The sequence below is a fragment of the Plasmodium coatneyi genome, chromosome 7 (assembly GCF_001680005.1).
Source record: "Plasmodium coatneyi strain Hackeri chromosome 7, complete sequence".
Classification (NCBI taxonomy): Eukaryota; Apicomplexa; class Aconoidasida; order Haemosporida; family Plasmodiidae; genus Plasmodium; species Plasmodium coatneyi.
Window position 1 is genome coordinate 1698318 of NC_033562.1, and position 21385 is coordinate 1719702.

The 21385-nt window shown below is 36.6% G+C and overlaps 4 protein-coding genes across 4 annotated transcripts; 3 read left to right on the forward strand and 1 right to left on the reverse strand.

The window, feature by feature from the left end:
• Window positions 1–1104: 1104 nt before the first annotated feature.
• Window positions 1105–4447, reverse strand: PCOAH_00019140 (SICA antigen; the record flags this gene model as incomplete). The annotated part of the gene is made up of 5 exons (XM_020058723.1): window positions 1105–1509; window positions 2067–2203; window positions 2575–3655; window positions 3796–4051; window positions 4212–4447. 5 exons carry the CDS (start codon window positions 4445–4447, stop codon window positions 1105–1107), a joined length of 2115 nt encoding a protein of 704 aa, XP_019914019.1.
• Window positions 4448–8186: 3739 nt separating this feature from the next.
• Window positions 8187–10663, forward strand: PCOAH_00019150 (KIR-like CYIR protein; the record flags this gene model as incomplete). The annotated part of the gene is made up of 4 exons (XM_020058724.1): window positions 8187–8189; window positions 8318–9058; window positions 9222–10151; window positions 10355–10663. 4 exons carry the CDS (start codon window positions 8187–8189, stop codon window positions 10661–10663), a joined length of 1983 nt encoding a protein of 660 aa, XP_019914299.1.
• A 1021-nt stretch (window positions 10664–11684) lies between these two features.
• Window positions 11685–14796, forward strand: PCOAH_00019160 (KIR-like CYIR protein; the record flags this gene model as incomplete). Its single annotated transcript, XM_020058725.1, has 3 exons — window positions 11685–11690; window positions 11926–12723; window positions 13975–14796. 3 exons carry the CDS (start codon window positions 11685–11687, stop codon window positions 14794–14796), a joined length of 1626 nt encoding a protein of 541 aa, XP_019914239.1.
• Window positions 14797–18978: 4182 nt separating this feature from the next.
• On the forward strand, window positions 18979–20598 carry PCOAH_00019170 (KIR protein; the record flags this gene model as incomplete). Its single annotated transcript, XM_020058726.1, has 2 exons — window positions 18979–19623; window positions 19822–20598. The coding sequence occupies 2 exons, from the start codon at window positions 18979–18981 to the stop codon at window positions 20596–20598; spliced, it is 1422 nt and encodes a 473-aa protein (XP_019914133.1).
• Window positions 20599–21385: the final 787 nt, after the last annotated feature.

A 21385-nucleotide genomic window follows, 5' to 3' on the forward strand; every position in this document is an offset into this window, starting at 1 on the left:
TAGATGGAACAGTAAGCTCTGCTGCACACACGAGACCGTCTACACGCGGAAGAACAAATAATAATGCGGGGAGTCGCGGGATGGTAGGTTATCAGAACATGTAATGTAACACATCGTATTTAATACACCGTCGTTGTGTAACACCTGGATGGAAAAAAGGAAGGGGAATGATTCCTTCCCTGCGTGATCACATAAATAAGTGAGCGCCAGGTCCATACAAATGTAAGAAGGAAAAATTAGCATTCTTTCCTTCTTTTCCTTCTTATTCCTTCTTATTCCTTCTTTCCTTCCCTTTCCTTCCCTTTCCTTCTTTTCTTCTTATTCCTTCTTTTCTTTTTATTCCTTCTTTCCTTTTTTCCTTCTTATTCCTTATTCCTTCTTATTCCTTCTTTCCTCATTTTTTTCCTTCTTTCCTCATTTTTTTCCTTCTTTCCTCATTTTTTTCCTTCTTTCCTCATTTTTTTCCTTCTTTCCTCATTTTTTTCCTTCTTTCCTCATTTTTTTCCTTCTTTCCTCATTTTTTTCCTTCTTTCCTCATTTTTTTCCTTCTTTCCTTCCTTCCTTCCTTCCTTCTTTTTTTTTTTCTTTCTTTCTTTCTTTCTTTCTTTCTTCCTTCTTTTTTTTTTTTCTTTCTTTCTTTCTTTCTTTCTTTCTTTCCTTCCATTTGTGTGTTTGAATAAGCACATAAGGAAACAATACGCCCAACGCGCACGCGGAAAAAAGTCCTGACATTTTCGGAAAAATATTTATGCACGAAAAAAAAAATTAAAAAAAAATTTATGAAGCTAAAAAATTTTATAACAGAATGAATAGGCATTTTTTTTAATTCTTCAACAAAAGAAGAAATTATCCAAAACAAATTAAAATAAAGTGAAAAAAAAAAATTTTATTCTTCCACTTATATTGATTACTCAATGAACGTGCAAACAATTTAACACACAATACAAAAAAAAGAACAAGTATTTACTACACTCTAAAACCCGGAACCCTGAACTTAGAACATGTTCCTTAGGAACAAAGGCCTTCCCCCTAAACCAAGAATCGGAACTTGGAACCTGCTCCTTGGGAACACCCTCCCTAGGAATATCTTCCTTAGGAACAAAGTCATCCTTCCCTAAACCCGCAATATGAACCTGAACTTGGAACATGTTCCTTAGGAACAAAGTCCTCCTCCTTTATAAATTCGCTTCCCATAAATTCTTGAACCAAAAATTCAAAAAAGTCTTCATTCCTCGAATGTATGTCCCCTTTTTGACATTCGTCTAAGACTTCTAAATGGATATCAATAATCATGCGGCGAAGTACACTACGACGACCGGCACGGCGACAACCATCACGTTTTTTGCTGCTTCTTTTAGGCGTAGAACGAGGTTTGCGTTCCTTTACAATGTAATATTCACGTGGACCACCTTCGTACACATGAGCAAGGAGTTGTTCTTCTACAGTTGGACCAAGTGCTTTAGGAGCCCTTCTGTAACGTTCTCTTGTCTTACGAAGCATTCCAAAGTACTACAAAAAAAAAAAAAAAAGGAAGAGGAAATGTTTCCTTAATAGGCGTTTGAAATGATTGCTCACACGGAACAATAATTACTACTTCAAACACCCTAAAATCTGAAATCCTACACATACACCCCTAAAATACGAAATCCTACACACATACACCCCTAAAATGCGAAATCGTACATACACAACACTAAAATATGCAATCCTACACATACACACCCTAAAATGTGAAATCCTACACATACACACTCCTAAAATGCTAAATTCTACACAAACACACCCTAAAATACGAAATCCTACAAATAACCCTGCACTGATTCATTCACCTTAATTCATTATTATTTTTCTTTCCTTTTTCTTTTCTTCTAATATGAATTTTTTTTTTTTCTTTCGTTCTTTCCTCCCCTAAACAATTAAGTAGCAGGCCACATTGTCGACCTTACATCCTGAAACTAGGAACCTTAAACGCGGAATCCTAAACCCGTAACCCTGAATCTGGGGGCTTAAACCCGGAACTCTCCCTTTTTTTTCTTTTCTTTTTTTTCCTTTTTTATTTCTTTTACCTTCCATAGCAAGTAGCTCATAGCAGAAATACCAAGCACGGCAGGAGCAAGAGGGAGGTATGAAGTAAGATTAGGGTGGTCCATCTTGTTACTAAGCTCGGCAGGAGCAGCTAGTGCTGCGGGAACAGGAGGAGGACCTGAAGTAGTGAGTGAAAGGAAGAAAATGGAAAGGTGGATGTGTTGTTTCCATATAGTTCAGTGCGATAGTAAGACCCTAAGGTGTTGTAAGTGAACGCTTCCTAGGTGCACGCACTTCTTGCGCAAGATGAGAGGAAATGCAGGTTCTTAGGGTGGTTGGTGGAAGGAAGTGCAGGTTCTTATGGTGGTTGGTGGAAGGAAGGGAAGGGAGGTTGTTAGGTAGTTGGTGGAAGGACGGGGGATATCGCCAGATCTTCACCACCACCAAGAGGTGGGAAGCACTTAAGCGCTGTGTTCTCACCACCCTTCAACTCCGCACTATCACAATCTACAACTTTGGAAGTTTCTGTAGAAGGTGTTATATCCTTACCTGATTTTCCTGTTTGATCAGTGTCTTCCGGTTCTGCTGGCTGTGGTGCTTCTGGTATAGGTACTGGTAGTTTCTTTTCTTCAGGATCTGGGACAACCTCTTCCTGAAGTTCTATTTTACTTTCTGTCTCCTTCTTTTCATCTGAAGTAGGCTCCCCCCCTTCCCCTCCTTCTCCGCCTCCTTCACTCTCTTCCGTCGTGTAGGGGGATTCTGGGGTAACGGGGGGTGCTTGGGGTTGGAGTGGAATATTTTCCTCTATAGTTTGGTCACTCCTGCTATGAATGGCTGGACTTCCACCCTGAGCTGTACTGTCCTGTTGCTTTTCATGCATTTTCCTTTTAAATAATGTCCCCAAGGAGTCCCACGACTGCTTTGCTAAGAAATCTTCCCCTCTCTTTTCATTTTCTTTTATTTCTTTTAATACTTCATTCACATCTTCCTTCCCTGGGAGATTCCTATCCTCTATAGTCTCCCTTACCTTCTCTACCTTATCTTTCTGCAACCAATCTGGAACTTCCCCTCCTCCTTGCTTCTTTACTTCTTTCCCCCCTTTCCCCCATCCTGGCATTCCCCAGCACCAGCTCCTCTGATTCTCTAAATTTACATGATCAGCAACTTTACTTCTGTCTCTTTCACTCCATTCTGCTATTGTTTTCCCAATGAACTGTGATCCTATTGTTAATTCATCAAAATTCATCCATGCGCATATTTGACTATTATCCTGAACTCCGAATCCTGCCACCATTCCCCTTGCTGCTCTGTGTGCATACTCCTTCATTTCCCCAAAATTACAATGATCCCCAAATAATTTTATCATACCCGCAGCCCCTACTATACATCTCATAAATGATAATTCTTTCTCTATTACCATTTCTTCGACCGTCCCATCTCTCACACCCTTTCCATCCATATAGAGGAATGTTTTCAATAAGGCTTTACACAATGGTCTTTTCCCTGCTGTAATGGGTTTGTCCGTCTCTTGATCCTTCTCGCACATTCCTTTTATAATTTCATCCTCATTACCGTGCAACTCCACTATTAATTCATTCCATATTCCTTCTATATCTTTCCATATTTTCTCCTGTGGTTATAGAGGTAAAAGGAATTATACTGTCATAAATTAAACTCAAGCATATTCCGGCACACCGTACATTATAAGGTTGGCGTAATACAACTTATTCTAATTTCCCTTCTCTCTCTCTTTAATAATATAAATATTACATAATCTGCCTGCGAATAAATGTTTCTTCTATTTATCCATTTTACTAAGAAATCAGTAAATGGGTCTTTCATAAGGCCCACATGTACATTCGGTCCTAGTGAAGTATATGGTTGACCCTTTTCTGCTGCTGTTCTTGGACCTGCAGGGCCTGTTGTTGTTGACGTTGGAGTCACTTGATTCGGCATATCTTCAGTGCCCAGAAGAACTGCATTTTTACCGGATGTTATAATTACAGCATCATCATGTCCGATTGACCTACAGAAAGGATTGGTGAAAAAAAACATAGAGAGAGTGAGAGAAAGAAGATACTTTTTTTTTTTTTTTTGTCGTACATCCACTACTTCTTAGAGTATATATATATATATACATACATATATAATACCTATATATACACATATATATATCGAAACCATACCCGTTACTTGAAACACGAGTTATTATCATTTCGGGTTGCTTTGGACTGAGAGTAAATACATACTCCTCCCGACTTTTAAAACCATTGAAAGTTTTATTGTTTGGTCCAGGTTCCGCACTACGTGCACGACGTGTACGAGGCGAACTATGTGGAACATTACCAGCACCATCATCCCCCGCTTCCTTCTCTACCTTTGTATGGTCTTGTTCATATTCACTCGTCTTCGGCGGAGCCATTTTATTTTTTTTTTTTTAACAACACTATTTATTCAATGAATGGAATCGTTACTTACTAAATGGAAAATAGTATTTCACTAGTATCTACATGTGTGTACAACAGAATGTACACATACATTCATTCTTCCTTCCAGCCCACCACCTAACAACCTTCCTTTTCTTTACACTTTAAAACTCCTTTCTCTACACTTTAAAACTTCTTTCTTTGCAACTTAAAACCTTACTTTCTTTACACCTTAAAACCTTCCTTTTTTACACCTTCCATCCTTACACGTTTTCTTCTTCTTTTCTACCTTAAACTTCCCTTCCTTACACCTTACTACTTTACACTTTAAACCTTCCTTCTTTACACCTTAAATCTTCCTACCTTTACACCATAAACCTTCCTTCTTTACACTTTTTCTTTAAACTTCTTTTTCTTTACACCTTAAAACTTCTTCTTCCTTAAACTATTCTTACTACTATACTCCCATAAACCTTCCTTCTTTACACCTTAAACCTTCCTTCTTTTACTCCCTTAAACCTTCCTTCTTTTTTTATTCCTTAAAAATTTTTTCTTTTTAAATCTTCCTTCTTTACACCTTTTCTTCTTTTATTCCTTAAACCTTCCTTCTATACGCCTTTTCTTTAAACTTCTTTTTCTTGCCTAAACTTTTTTTTTTTTTTTTTTATTCTTTTTTTTTATACAACCTTCGGGTGTACCCGTCCCCAAAGGAAGTAACGTTCTTTCCTTCAATCCTAACAACATCTTTCTAACACCCCTAAAATCCTTCACTCTGACACCACTTACACCCTACCTTTACATCCTTACGCCCCATCATTCTAGCAACTTTGAACCATATAACACCCCTTCCTTCCACCGCTAACACCCAAATCTGCACCCCGCTGCACACCTTCCTGCCTTCAATTTTTTTTTTTTTTTTATTTTGTTCCTCTTTCTCCTTAAAGTAAGTGACCTTCCTTCTTATCACACCTAAAAACCTTCATTCTACCACCCTAACACCCACAACTGCACCCCTCTGCACACTTCCCCCAACATACTTCCTTGCACCCTCTAACAAACTTTCCTTCATCCCTTCACCCTAAGAACCTTACTCCCACCCCTAAGAACTGCACCCCTCTGCATATTTCCTCTAAGCATACTTCCTTCTTCCACACATAACAGAACCTTACCCCTATCCCTAAAAACTTCGCCCCCCTACACACTACCATAGCAACACCTCCCCTTCTTTTTCTTTTCTTTTTTTCTTTTCCTTGTTTTTTATTTTCTTTTTTTCTTTTTTTTTTTCTTTTTTTTTTGTTCTTTTCTTTTTTTTTCTTTTTTCTTCTTTAAAAAAAAAAAAATCGGCAAACTTCTCCTTCCACCCTAACACTCCTCTCAGGTGCACTCCTCTGCACACTTCCCATAACATTCATCCTTCCTTGAACTTTTTTTTTTTGTTGTTTTTTTTTTTTTTTATACACCCTTCCGCTGTACACCTCCCTAAAGGAAGTGATCTTCCTTCCTCCCTATCACCTAACAACCTTTCTTCAAATTACCACCACCCTATCACCTAACAACCTTTCTTCAAATTACCACCACCCTATCACCTAACAACCTTTATTCAAATTACCACCACCCTATCACCTAACAGCCTTTCTTCAAACTACCACCACCCTATCACCTAACAACCTTTCTTCAAACTACCACCACCCTAACAACACACCAACCACCTTCCACCCTTAACACCCCTAATACCACCTTCCTTCCACCCCTAATACCACCTTCCTTCCACCTCTAACACAACCTTTCCTTCCACAACCTACCACCTAACACCACCCTTCTTCCACCAACAACCCTAACAACCTTTCCTTCCACCTAACAACACACCTACCACCGGACCACCTAACAACCCACCTACCATCCTAACAACCTACCTTTCACCACCCTAGCAACCAACCAACAACCCCCTCCATCTTATCATTCGTATGTCCCCACTCCACATTTCCCTTCTTCGGTTCCTTCCCCCCATTGTCCAGTTCACCCCCTGTCGCTTTGGACCCCGGTTGTTCGGTTACTGTCCCCCTTGTCTGGTTTGTCCCCCTGTCCGGATGGTCCCCCTGTCCGGATGGTCCCCCTGTCCGGATGGTCCCCCTGTCCGGATTGTCCCGCTTGTCCGGTTGTCCCCTTTGTCCAATTTCCTTCCCCTTAGTCAGGTTCTTTTCCCCTGTCAAGCTGCCCCTTGTTCTGTTGGCCCTTTTTCGGTTGGCCCCTTCGTCCTGTTCACGCCTTGACCTGTTCCTTTCCCCCTTGTACGCTTTCCCCAGTCTCCGTTTCGCCCGTTTGCGAGGAGTTTTTCCTTTTAAAAATACCTTTCTCCTCCAAACAGCAGACGATACACCATCAAACCTAAAACCGACACCCATACTCGCATACCATAAACCCGTGAACATTATACCACAATTCCTACTTCCACACGCTAAGCCTAGACCCTAAACCCTAAACGCTATACACTAAAACCTAAACCCTGAACAATGGACCCTCAACACAGAACCCTGAACCAATAAATCCTGAACATATAATCTCTACACCCAAATTTTGAACTCTAACCCTGAACCCTAACCCTTAACCCTAAACCCATATCCCTAAGCCGTGACCCCTAAAACCTAATCCCTAAGCCCTGAACCCAAAGCCCTGAACCCTAAGCCAATGAACCTTAAAATAATAAACCCTAAAACCTTTAGCGTGAGCCCTCCGGAAATTAAAATCCCTATAAACAGCCTTTATAAAGTCATGAGCGTAGTATTAGGAGTATGTATTTTCTAAAATTTTTAATAAGAGAGATAAGGGAATGATTCATTAGCTTGTTCGAGGTTTGTCTAGGATAGAGAGGATTCTGAAGGTTGAGGGGACGTGTTCTCGTTTTATATAAGTGCGTTATATGTGGTATACTGGTGAGAGGAAGGGAAAGAGGATAAACTTATTTCCGGTGTGTTATATGTATTTAGGGGATGGAGTAGAATGTGTTCCAAATAGTATACATAATATATATGTGCACATATATTCCATGTAAGTGAAAACTTACTTATTTGTGTGCACTCATCGAATGAAGAAGTAGGGGAGAAGGGTAAAATGAAGCACATTAGTATATAAGAAGTGCAATGTGCAGTAGAGGAGGATTAGGGGGATCTCAGTTAGCGCAGAATGTATATAATGAAGGAGGGAGGATTCGTTTTATAGCTTACACATATCCGGAAGAAAGGAAAGGGGAGGAATATTACATGTAGGTGAACTAAACTACATATGTGTGTTAAAGAATTTGAATCACCTTCCTTTATTATATTATTGAAACATAAAATAAGTAATTAATGTGAAAATTTTCCTCCTGGGGGTGTTACAATTTTGTGTATATAAGAGCTGAAGGAAGCATGGGAATTATAATATAATGGTCAGAATAGGCGCCCTCAGTATGTTAATGTAGTACGGAATTATGTGTTGTATGAAGAATTTACCTTCTTTCCTTTGTTCCATTTTACCAGGTTATTCATTTACATTATATTCCAATTATATAGATGATAGATGGATGCATAGATATGAAGGGTTATAGTCTCTTGGAAATTAAATAATGTGTACCTTTAAAGGAATGAAAATTTAATATTCCCGTATAATCATAAGAGGCATGTAGGATTTACGTAATCATTTGTTAAGGAAATAAACGAGTCCACAGGAGGATTATATTCAAAGGAGTGCATACGAACAATGGTAAGACTAAAAACCGTTTTACTTTTTATTCGGAGTGGGTACATCAATATACAAATGACACTCTGTGTGCGCCATGTAATGAGCATATAGAAATACCTATATATACTTTCTTAATTATACATTTTTAGGAAGCAGTTTCAAATATGTTGCCCTCGGACGAAATGTATGCTCCTTTTAAGGAACGCAGTACGTGCCTAGGAAGAACCAATAAGCCAGAATGTGACGCAGAATTAATAGAAAGAGTGAGGGTCGCATTAAAAGCACGCCAAATTAATGATGAGAACTTTGCTAGGAATATTGTGAAAAACTGGTATTATGCATGCATGAAGGGAAATAACCCAGCATACTACGACCCATGCTATTTCTTTTATTATTGGTTGGGTACTGAAATAATAACAAAGAAGCGGGGCAGTCATAATTTTACGGATATCATGAAGGCAGCCTACGCCCATCTCGACAGTTCCAAATGTACTAATAAATGCACTAATATATATGACGACGTTGGCGAACATGTTTTCAAGCAGAGTAAAATATTCTTCGACTCCTTTTATAACTATAGTATTATGGCGAGACAGCAGGAAGAAAATACATTTCCCCGCTGTCAGAAGTTAAACCAAGGTCTGACGGGAGCTAAAGAGGCATATGACAGATTATGTGAAATTTGTGACAGCAGCAATGATAAGTGTTGTACAAAATTTAAGCAGCAGCATAAGACAAGTAATAAGTGTGATTCGTGGAATATGCAACCATTAACATGTGAAGATGTGTCGGAGGAAGGAAAACTTGCATCATGTACACAGGACGAGGAAAATTCCTGTCCAGCAAAACTAGCAAAAACACTACCAAAAAAAGGAACACCCACACTAACGGTAATAAAAAAAAAAAAAAAACACCACCTACCACCAACTACCACTACTACATTCATAATAAATATATACATATGTATATATGTATATATACATATATATAACTCCCTCCCTCCTCACACACATCCACACACCACTCCACTTCCACCCTAAACAACATTTGTAGAAAGAACATTTGGAAAGGTTGAACTCATATATGCTCTATTATAAGCAGTTCAAAAGTAATCTTAGCTATTGTAGTTATCCCTGTTTTCCTACCAAAAGCATAGCAGACAAAATAAAGGGATATTTCACTAATGAAAAGTATGCTAATGTAATTGGCAGGGCATTATGTTATATGTATACCAAGAGAAGGGACAATGAATTCACTGATACGAACTGTAAATTTTTCAACTTTTGGTTGCAACATATATTATCTAACGAATTGAAGAAGGACACTTCACCTTCAACTGTTATAGATACAATTAACACAGAATTGATACAAATTCAGGAAAAACATAAATGTACCCTCACCGACCTTAGTACCACCACCACAAATAACGTCTCTTTTGAGCATAGAAAAACACTATTTGAATTCCTCACAGACCATGATAAAATAATGAGCCAATTAGGGACGTCGAACCAGAAAAGTAAACCTCTTTCTCCTACGCCTTCCTGCAGTAAAAAATATAAAGCTCACTTAGATGCCATTAAATCAGCTTATAAAGACGTATATGCAAAGTGCCATGCTACGAATAATGCTTGCCATATCGATTTTAAGGAATTATTTACAAAGGTTGGGAGTGGTAATGGAACGCTAACATTAGAATGTCAGCAACTGTCTCCAGAAGAAGAGGCTTCCTTAAAGGAGGAGGGGAAGGAGGAAGAGGATGAACTTTCTTCTCTTCTTTCTAAAGGTGGTGGTGACCTAACTGTGGACGACGACCGAACTGGTAGTTGTAATGAACAGCTTAATGAGATGTTAGACAGTTTTCAACTATGGCGGGGGGATGGAACGGAGGCTACCTCGGTGCATGAAAAGAACACAGCCGTTCCAGCTATATCCGCTGCCCTTACTACAATAGCATTACCAGCAGTTGTGTTCTATCTATATAAGGTAAGTATACATACAATTGGTAAGTGTATACACATATTATGTTATTTTCCTTAATACTTATTTGTATTTATAAAAAAAGGCAGAATAACGTCTTTTTACGCACATAGGCATTTTTACACATTTATTCCTTGCACCCACATCCTAATACCATTCCCCTTAACCCTTCCTTTGCCCCATTCCTTCCTTTCTTTCTTTTCTTTCAGTACAATCTTCTACCCTCTTGGATCAGTAACCATTTTGGAGGAGGAAGCAGTAAAATAAGGAAGGGAAAAAAAAGATCCACCACACACCATTTCAATACACTAACAGAAGACGACAACGACACCTCAACAACATTATATTCAACAACAGACACTTCCACAACAATAGGTGACGATTACACAACAACAGATGATCATTCTACCATATATAATGATGAGTCACCACGACCAACGCCATCTACCAGAAGTGGAAGAGGAGCAGGAACATATACTGCACCAAATCACCGGACAAATATACGTTATCATCCCTAGGTAAAAAGAAGTTGCAAACAAATCAATATGACAAAAAAAATTTTTTTTCGCCTTATATTGATTTTACGCATGAACATGTAAACACTTTCATACAATACACAAAAAAGAAAAAAAAAAAGTTACGAAATAATACAAAAAGGGTAAAAAGTAAAAAATTAAAAAATTAAAAAAAAAAAGAAAAAAGGGGAGGGAAGTTAATTAACTCAAAGAGCACAATGTATATACATATTACATGTAAATAAGTTCCTCATACATTGTACTTATCGAAAGTCAAATAAAGGGGAAATAAAGAAGAATTATATATTATAAAATGGGAAAAAATTTATTATTATTCCTTATTATTAATAATATTATTAAGTAATCACATAAAAGGAAAAAAGAAAAAAAAGAGAAGGGGTGGACTATGGACGAAGGAATTTGCTACTCTTATATGGTAAGGGATGTGTGTGCGCACGTTCAAATTTCTATAAAGAAAAAAAGAAAAGAATATTGTACTCCACTATTATATACATAATAATCGAATGGGGTAAGTCATAATATATTCTTCTATTTAGTCGAACACAATTCCGAATAATATATCACATAGACAAAAACGGGAAGCATAAATTAGTAATGTAACGAATCTATAAGGAATATATATGTATATGCTTACACACAATGCCAATAATAAAAAATAGTGATACACGGATAAGAAATATATGTATATGAGGAAATCCTATTTTTTGTACTTACCATTTAACTATTTCAACATATTTGTTATTTATTCCGTTTCAATTGTGGACTTCATAATTGTGATACATGTTTTTTGTGTATAATAAGTTATTATTGTTTAAAAAATTAAACAATATATGCGTACTATTGAAAAGGAAAAAAAAATAAGAACTGAATATTCATAATATAATACGAATCGTGGGGAAAAAAATGTTCTCATGCACATTCTTAGTATAAATTTTTTTTTTACGTAGAAGTAGTTGCACATGTGAACACACAAGCATAAACAGAAGAACACATATGAACAACAATGACAGTAAGAAATATAAAAAAAAAAAGCATTAAGCATCCATGCTCATACTGAAAAGAGGGCAATATATGTGTGAATATATATATACTTTATATATATGTATATCCATATATATAAATGCATATACACATATATATATACATACATATATATGTATATATATATAGTTATATATGTATGTATATATGTATGTGTATGTGCATCACCCGATACCTCCCCCCTTCCCCAATTATATTTATAGGATCGGGATTTAGGGGAATTACCGTCAAAGGCAGCATATCAACATTTTGAACCTACATGGCAACCATGTAATAATAATAGTTCCTGGAAAGAAAAAATAAAGGAGAAATTAGAAAATAAATTGAAGAGCCCTGATGATATTGAAAGTCTTGCTGCTAAGATTGCGCATGCCATGTGCTACATATCTGAAGGAGGGGCAGGGAGGTCTTCATACCTCAATCCATATTGTATTCCATTTTGTTATTGGTTAGGAGATTTAATAATAAAAAATTTGACAGATAGCAGTTCATTTTTAAGTGTTATGGAAGAAATTTATAATAACTTGGAAAATTTTACTACTAAGAGTTACTGCGACAATTTATACAAGAACGAAAATATTGACCAAACTAGGTTCACCAATATGAAAGCATTATATGAATATAAACAAGACCATAATAAAATAAAACAACATCTGAAGGAAACCCAAAATTTATGCACTACAAAATATCAACGTCACCTAACTAACATTAAATCAGCTTACGAATTCTTGAGTACAAGTTGTCCAGATAGTAGTCAAAATGGACACTGTGGAACTTTCAAGAGAGAATATAAAAAACTTCTCGATGGGGATAAACTATCAGAATTAACATGCCCCATAGATTCTGGGGAGAAACGTTCGGAGGAACCTGCACATGTATCAGTCGAATTACAAACAGGGGAAGTAAATTCCTCCAGTGGAACCACCCTTACCACTGCCATATCATCCATTTTCTCTGTCCTAGGAATGGGAGTGGCGGCTGCTTCATTCTTTTTATATAAGGTAATAATTAGAAAAAATATGAGTGTTGTACATATATATATATACGTATATATGTAGTACATATATGTATACGTGTTCACACTTCTCACTTCCTTTCCTTCCTTCCACAAACCCCTTCCTTTTTTTTAGTATAATCTTTTACCTTCTTGGTTTGGTAACTACTTCCCGAACACTACAAACAGAAGAACAAAGAAAAGATCCGCCGTGGGACGCAACTTTGACGACACCTTAACAACAGCAGACAGTTCAACAACATATTCAACAATAGCAGAATCAACATTCGACTCGTCAACAGATGGATCCACTATATATAGCAAACCACCTAGAAGTCGAAGGCGAGCAAATACGCCGCGTCAGCGGAACGTAGGTTACCATCCCTAGATAAAAAAAAAGGTTTCCCCATCCCATTCCTCACTAAGTAAACACCACTAAATGAACCTCCATTAATGAACTCCACTAAGTGTGACAACAAACAAACATATTCCTTCCTTCCTGCACTAAGTGAGTGACAAACACTCTCTCACTAAGTGTAAACTGCACAGTTTGACTCCACTAAGTGTGACAAGCACGAGGATAAAATCTCCCTTACAAGCGCCTTACACGAAGATGCATACTAACCCCCCACACACACACACTCTCTCCCACCCCCTTTAACTATATGTCGCACCCTTCTTCTTCTAACGCTGTAACAAAATACAAATATAGCATGTTTTAAGCATTAAATTTATGTATATATGTGTATGTGCATATGCTTACGCGCAGAAATTTTGCTCCTTTTATTGTTTCTCTTTTGTGTGGAGAGGTGAATAAAAGGTGTTAGGTGAAGAGTAGACGAGTCCGCTTTCCTTCTTCTTTTCTTTTTTTTTTTTTGGGGGAGATAATGCTAAATAAAAAAAAAAAAAAAGTAAAAATTATTTGTGCTTATGCTTTTCTGTATATATATTTTTTAAAGGGAGCGATGGGGAATGGCGATGGAATTTTTTCCCCCCCTCCTCATTACAAATATATTAGTTCACACACAGGACAACATTTTAACATATAAATTCCATTATGAACTGAATAATGTACAATTAAACAATGGAGGACCCAATTACAGGAATACTATCGGTTAACCCCATCCCTTTCTCCCTTCTTTTCTTTCTGTGTGCTGAATGAAAAAAAAATCCATATGTATGTATATTATTTTGTCCACACTACAGTAATAAACATAATAACAGGCACGTTTGTATGTTTTGTTCATTATATTTGTAGGAGGAGGTTCTAAGTAAGTTACCCTCAAGAGCAATGTTCTACAATAAGTTCGAAGAGGGTGAAGGTCGCTGCGATAATTATGCCCCAATCTCAGGATTAATGCAAACTCTGCAGAGCCACTTGAAATATGCAAATACTGATGATAAGATCAAGGGAGCATGGTGCTACGAGTGGGGGGAAACAACGGAAAAGACCTTCTATGATACACTTTGCCACTTTTTATATTATTGGATAGGGGACTTATTATCAACTGCCCTGCAGCAGGATGGTTTATTCCCGGACATTTTAAGTATAATTTGTTCATCATTAGAAATGTCGTATGGTCGGCAAGGGTGTAATATTAATTGCAGCACTATAGACAAAGATACGTTCAAGAACAGAAAAATATTATATGAATATTTACATGACCACGGTGCTATACTAAGCGAATTCATGATCAAAGGACCTACCGGTGTTCAAAAATGTAACCGTTACTTTGAGAAAATTATTCCAGTATATGCGCAATTGAAAGGGAAATGTGGGCAGAAAACTTCTACTGGTACATATTGTGACAAATTTACAGAAATGTTTAATGATACTAATGATCCACAGCAGTTAAAATCACAGTGTGATGTGCTACAGGCATCGGCACTTATGGAACCTGTGGGACAACAGCACCTTCCCTCAGGATCGCGACAAGTGGTAGACACTGACTCTGGAGCATATTCCACAGTAGAAACCACCAACACCCCTACCATCACCACTGCAACCATATCCGGCACAGTTGCTACAATTGGAGCAGCGGCGGCCCTTTCTTTCTTAACATATAAAGTAAGTACATAATTGTTGCCACTATACATTAATAACATAGACAATGTTATTTATTAATATATATATATTTATTTAAGAATGAATGTTTAATGTGAAATATGTTATATAGATGTTGCGCACATGTTCCCTTCTTCCACTCCTTTCCAATCTTAGTATACCAATTTATTTTCTTGGATCGGCACTTCTGGTAGGAGCAGAAAGAAAATGGGTGCAACCGTACCGATATTAAATATAGAAACGGAAACTTCCACACAAAACTATTCTACAGAAGGAAGTTCCACACTTGGTTCAACAACACATGGAACAGATCATTCTACAATAGAATCCATGACAGAATATTCTGCCCCGTATACTGAGCGATTACCCAGAAGGACGGGAATTACACAACAGAAGCAAAGACAACCTCAACAACAATGGCAACAGAGGGAAAGGCAACAACAAAGGCAATGGAGCGAAGGAAGGCAAGGACAAAGGTCAAGAAATATTACTTATCAAGGCATGTAATATACCATCGTATGTAATGTAACATTGAATGCAATGTACCATTAAATGTAACACATTGAAAGGGAATGTTCCTGGTTTCCTGCTGTTGGAGGAAAGAAAGAAGGAACAGTGTAGTTTGTAAGGTGAGGATGGGAAAAGCAACATAGCATTTTTTCTTATTTTTTTCTCACTTTTTATTTCTTTTCCCTTTTGCTTAATTTTTTTTTTCCCTTACAACCTTTTTCTTGTTCTCTTTTTTTCCTTCTTCCTATATTATTTAAAGAAGAGAAGGAAAAAAAAGAGAACAATAATGTCTTGTAAGAGAAAAAAAAAAAAAGAAATGGATCTCCTGGATCTTCTTAGTGGAATAAAAAGTTTACCAAACCAATCAAAATAATGTTTAAAAAAAATTCCTCGACTTATATTGACTCTACACAAAAAAACTTGAATACACTTTCGTATAATGCGAAAGTAGAAGGAAATAGTGTATAAGTATATAAATTGTAATAGAAACTGAGAGAGGAAGGATAGAATATTCTGTGCATATGTGATCTATACAGTATGTGTGATTATTCCCTAATAATACATTTAAAAAACAATAAAAAATATTTTAATAGCGCATGTTGAAAATTTTATTGAAGGAAAAGTGCGCTCCCGTATATACACATAATAATTGGGAGCGTATGAATAATAACATAATATTCCAGAAGATTATGCATAATTCAATAATATAACATAAATGAATGAAGGAACTGTATATAAAAAATTTGATTCCTTTTCTCCATTTCCTTATTCTAACATATTCATTCTAATTGTAGCCATAACCTTTTATACCCAAGGCAATTTAGCACATATAATACGTCATTACCTCCTAATAACATAAGGTGTATATTATTTTAATGGGGGGAAGGGTGGTAGAAGTTCAGTACATCCACATGAATAATCATTTTGCGAAATATGCAAAAATACAAAAATAAAAGTACTGTACAAATATGTAAAGGAACAATGTAAAGGAAAACAGCACATTTTCCATATATACATTTCATTATGAACAGAAGAAAAATATGCACACAAATATAAACAATGGTGCAAGGGGAAGAAGAAACACTGGTCCGTTTCCTGTTTTCAAAATAGCATACATAAATCTTATTCGTGTAATATATTTTTCATAGTATAATAAATTTGGAAATACGGAATACATGAGAACATGTATATTCATATATTCCCCCTTCTGTGCAATTTTACATTTTATAGGATCAACTTTTGGATAAGTTAAATTCAGAAGAAATATTTAAAAATGCTAAGGAATATGGCCTTAGGTGCAGTAAAGGTCGTAGCATGATAGAAGCGTGGAAGGGGGGAGTAGAAAACGGGCTAAATGCATATCCAGAGTTAAAGGAACATGCCACTGATTTTATAAAAGCATGGTGCTATGTATCTGATATAACAACATGGGACGTACTCTATGGGCAACGGTGTAACTTACTGCATTATATGGTAAAGGAAATAATATCCGGTGCATCACGATACACTGGTTCATTAAGTAGCATTATAAAAACACTACACGGAAAGTTGAAGGGGAATTTCCCCATAAATGGGTGTGATGTCGAGAACCATAGTGTTCCTTGGGAACAGTTTAATGAAAAGAGGAAGATGTTTTATTATCTCCGAAACTACGACAATATAAAGAAACAGGTACAAGGTTCTAACCTCTCCTGTACTCAAGAATATTATGAACAACTGCGCAAACTTTTCTTAATATACAGAGATGTGCGCGCAGATTATCTGTCGGGTAAATATAAGTGTAGTGATAAACTCAAAGAAACGCTCAGAACTAGAAAGTATGATGAAATGTTACACTCGAAATGTAATTTCCCATCTACACCAAAGCAAGCAGGATTAGTGAATCCTGTATCTGAAGCAAATCAAACATCTTCCGATAACATTCCTTCTTATACCTTCCTTGGAATAGCAACTCCATTAATCACCTTCTTTTTCTACAAGGTAAGAATGATTATTATAATTACCACCACTATATATTTGCTATATGTCCACATATATCTAAATACATATACATACATATAACATACATGCACATATATATATATATATGCATTTATATGTATGTATATATATATATGTACATACCACTCCCCTTTCTTTCTTTTAGTATATTTCCTTCTTATGGCCGAGAAAACGAAAATCTTTTAGAGGAAGAAGGAGGATTGTTACGCATAACCTTGGATCATCCACAGAAGACACCTTTACAGAATATTCAGGAGCAGATTATTCAACAATGGAATCGACAATATATTCAACAATAGCACCTTCCACAATAGCAGAATCAACAACAGCAGACGATTCTACCGTATATAATGGTAGGAAATATAACCGAAGAGGAAATAATAAACAACAGCAAAATCAACAGGGACGAAGGAACATTGGCTATGGCCGCATATAGAACACATTGGAGTGTGTAATGTTCCCCTCCCCCCCTTTTTTTTTTTAATTTATAAGTAGTATTAAAAAAATCCCTGCGCACTATAAGAAGTCATCAAAGTAACCTTCATTATTTTAATAACATGCAATGTGCCCCTTCATTAAAAGTACATGATATATAATACCCATTCGCCACTAAATGAGCACCACACCTAACACCACCCTAACAACCCACCTACCACCACCCCTAACACCACCTTCCTTCCACCTACCACTTCTAACAACCTTCCTTGCACCCTACCACCCCTAACACATCCTTCCCTTCCACTACCCACCTAACAACCCACCTTCCACCCTACCACCCCTAACACATCCTTCCCTTCCACTACCCACCTAACAACCCACCTTCCACCCTACCACCACCCTAACACCCTAACAACCTTCCATCCACGTACCACACCTAACAACCTTCCTTCCACCAAACACCCCTAACGCACCTTCCTTCAACATACCATATCCCACTTACAACCTTCCACCTACCACATTAACAACATTCTATCGACCTAACAACCTTCCGTTCCACTCTAACACCACCATACTTCCTTCCTTAGACCATCTTCCTTCTATCACGAAGGAATTGTTCGGAAGTGGTTGTTGTTGTGCTTTCCCGCCTCTTTTATTTCCAACTTGGAAATATATTCCAACATGGAATTCATGGAAATATATATTGTAAAAAGGGGGAGGGATGGGAAAAAGAATTTACACTTATGAAAGAATTTGCACCTTATTAAAAAGTTGCAATGTATATAAGGTATTCACTTATGAAAGAATTTACACTTAATGAAGATACAATGTGTATAAATTGCACTGCCTATTTATATGAACAATCATAATAATACAGGAGCATGCGCGCGTGTGAACAAATAGAAGCATGTAAGTATGGTAATGTGATATTACGAATACCTAAATACCACATGAGTACTGTTTTATGTGGGTAAGGAAAAATATATATAAAAGGATTACACATCTTTATTAAGAAAGGAGGAGTAAAAAATTTTGATACTTACAGAAATTCTAATGATAGTTCCTCCCCCCCTCTTGGAATATGAGTGAAAAATCTCACATATATTTATATATTCCTTCTGCATGAATAAATAAATAAGGAAGGAACACAACTTCCTAAAAATAAATTCCATCACATATATACAACAGAAGAAAAATATGTACACACATATGTAAACAATGACACTAACACAGCAGAAGGTCCCTACCATGGATGAATTACCTTCAGAGAAGGTGTACAATACATTCAACAGCGGAAATACTACCTGCAGTTCTTGGCCAATGCTATCTGGAAGGAGTGAAGTAATATGGAAGGATAAGTTAAACGAGTACCCGAGTATTAGGAGTCGTATGGAGGACATGATGAGAGCAGCATGCTACGTATCTGAAGAAGTAGCACGGGGTAAATCCGAAAATGATCTCTGTGGTTCCCTCTATTTTTGGCTAGGGGATATAGTACACAAGAATTTAGGCGGCCGGAGTACATTTAGTCAAGTTATGGATGAAATATACCAAACAATTAGAGGATGCATCACAAAATATAATTGTAATATAATATACAAAGGCACTAGCCAAAGTGAGTTTAAGAAAAGAAAAGATGTATTTGATTATTCCAAAGATTATGAAACAATAAATCTGAAGTTAGGAGAAGGTGCATCTAACTGTGGGGAAAAAATTTACACTTATTTAGGAAGAGTCGTTCCATCATATAAAGCTCTAAGTGGATATTGCGGAAGGCAGTCTGAGGGTGATCAATACTGTAAGGAACTTGGAGATATATTTATTGGTAATAAAGATCCAGAACAATTAAAATCGCAATGTGAATCGTTGAAGAATGCAGCAAGAGAACGCGCGGTGAGTTTCTCTATGTTCAAAGTGTAGACATTTCATATGAGAAGTGGATATATTTTTAATAATAATACACACATACACATATATACCGATATATATATGATCTGTATTGGTATATATATGTAGGTATGCGTACCCATATATATGTGGAAAAGCACGTATTTGCATACTCTACTCTCTTTGTTAATTATATATTTTTAGGAGAACTGTTTCAAGGATTTACCTTCACAAAAAATATACAATGAATTAGAACAAAGGAAGGGTTGCCCAACACTCCCTGGGGGGCAGAAATGCTGCAGCAAAGTAGAAAGTGGGAAGAATCGTGATTTGGAGGATACATTAGGGATATACACATACAGTAAAAACTATGCCAAGGAAATTACAGGAAATTGGTATCATGCATCTGAAATAGGGGGCGACACTTTATCTCATGAAGAACGTTGCAAATTTTTATATTACTGGACAGGCACTAAAATTAAGGAGAAAGTAGGTAGGCGTGCCACACTGGAGTCTGCCATGAAAGAAATTTACGAGCACCTTGCAAGATTCGCATGTAATAATAGGTGCACTAATTTTTACGATGATAACAGTAGCCTGATCATTTTCGAGAATGGTAAAAAACTGTTCGATTATTATTATGACTATGCTGCTCTGAAACAAAGCACAGATTGTAATGCAATTTTATGCAGTTCAACATATGAGCAATATCTGGAAGAAGCTAAAAAAGCATATTCAACTATAAGTGGTATTTGTAATAATGGCGGTAGTAGTGGTATATACTGCAGCGAATTTAAAAGTAAAGTCACTAAGGGTGATATTTCAGAACCAACAGACTTGATATGTAGATCAGTGGGACAACCACAGATTGCGGTACTTCCAGCAACCTTAGGTTCAACTGAGGAGGTAAGTGGAACTCCGGGACCTGAAAGAGGTAAGCACAATAAAATTTACTTTAAGCTAAATAAAACTACATCTTAAAGTAAAAGAAAACTATACACACCTTAAGTGAAGTTATTCTTGACTCCCACCCTTCCCCCTTCTTAAAAGTGTTAATCTTGATACCGTCCACCTCCTCCCTCCTTTCCTTAAAAGGTTTAATCTTTACATCCACTTGAACCCTTAAAGTGACTGTTTCAGTTAAAATAACTTCAGCAGTCTCATACACGAGGGAGGGGGGATGCACATTTCCAAAGGAAGTTCACGCACCCGAAGAGGGTGAACTTAAAAAAAAGAAAAAAAGGATTACATTGAAATTAATTTCATTATTTTTTATGTTCAGGTGCAAAAGCAGAGGGTGCTCAAAACCAAGGAAAAAAAACCGAAGGTGCACAAAACCAAGGAAAGAAAGGAGAAGGTGGTGATGCTGCTAGCAGTGCCGTTGCACCTGCTGCTATATCTGGTGGCGTGTTGGCTACCATAGGATTACCTGCGCTTATGTTCCTTTTATATAAGGTAATATAATAGGTACAATTACAATTGTCATTATCATTACAATTTAAAGTAGTAATTATAATTGTAATCATAATTACAATTACAATTATAATGGACAATTATAATGGGCAATTATAAATGGACAATTATAATTGCAATCACAACTGTAATTGCAATTAGAAATACACTTAAAATTATAAATAGAAACATATATATATTAGTTATTTTTATTTTTCTATATTTAAAAAAATAATTGTTTAAAATATGAGCAGTAATTGTACATATATATATATTCTGCGCATACATATGTGCTCACCCTCCTTGCCCACTCCTC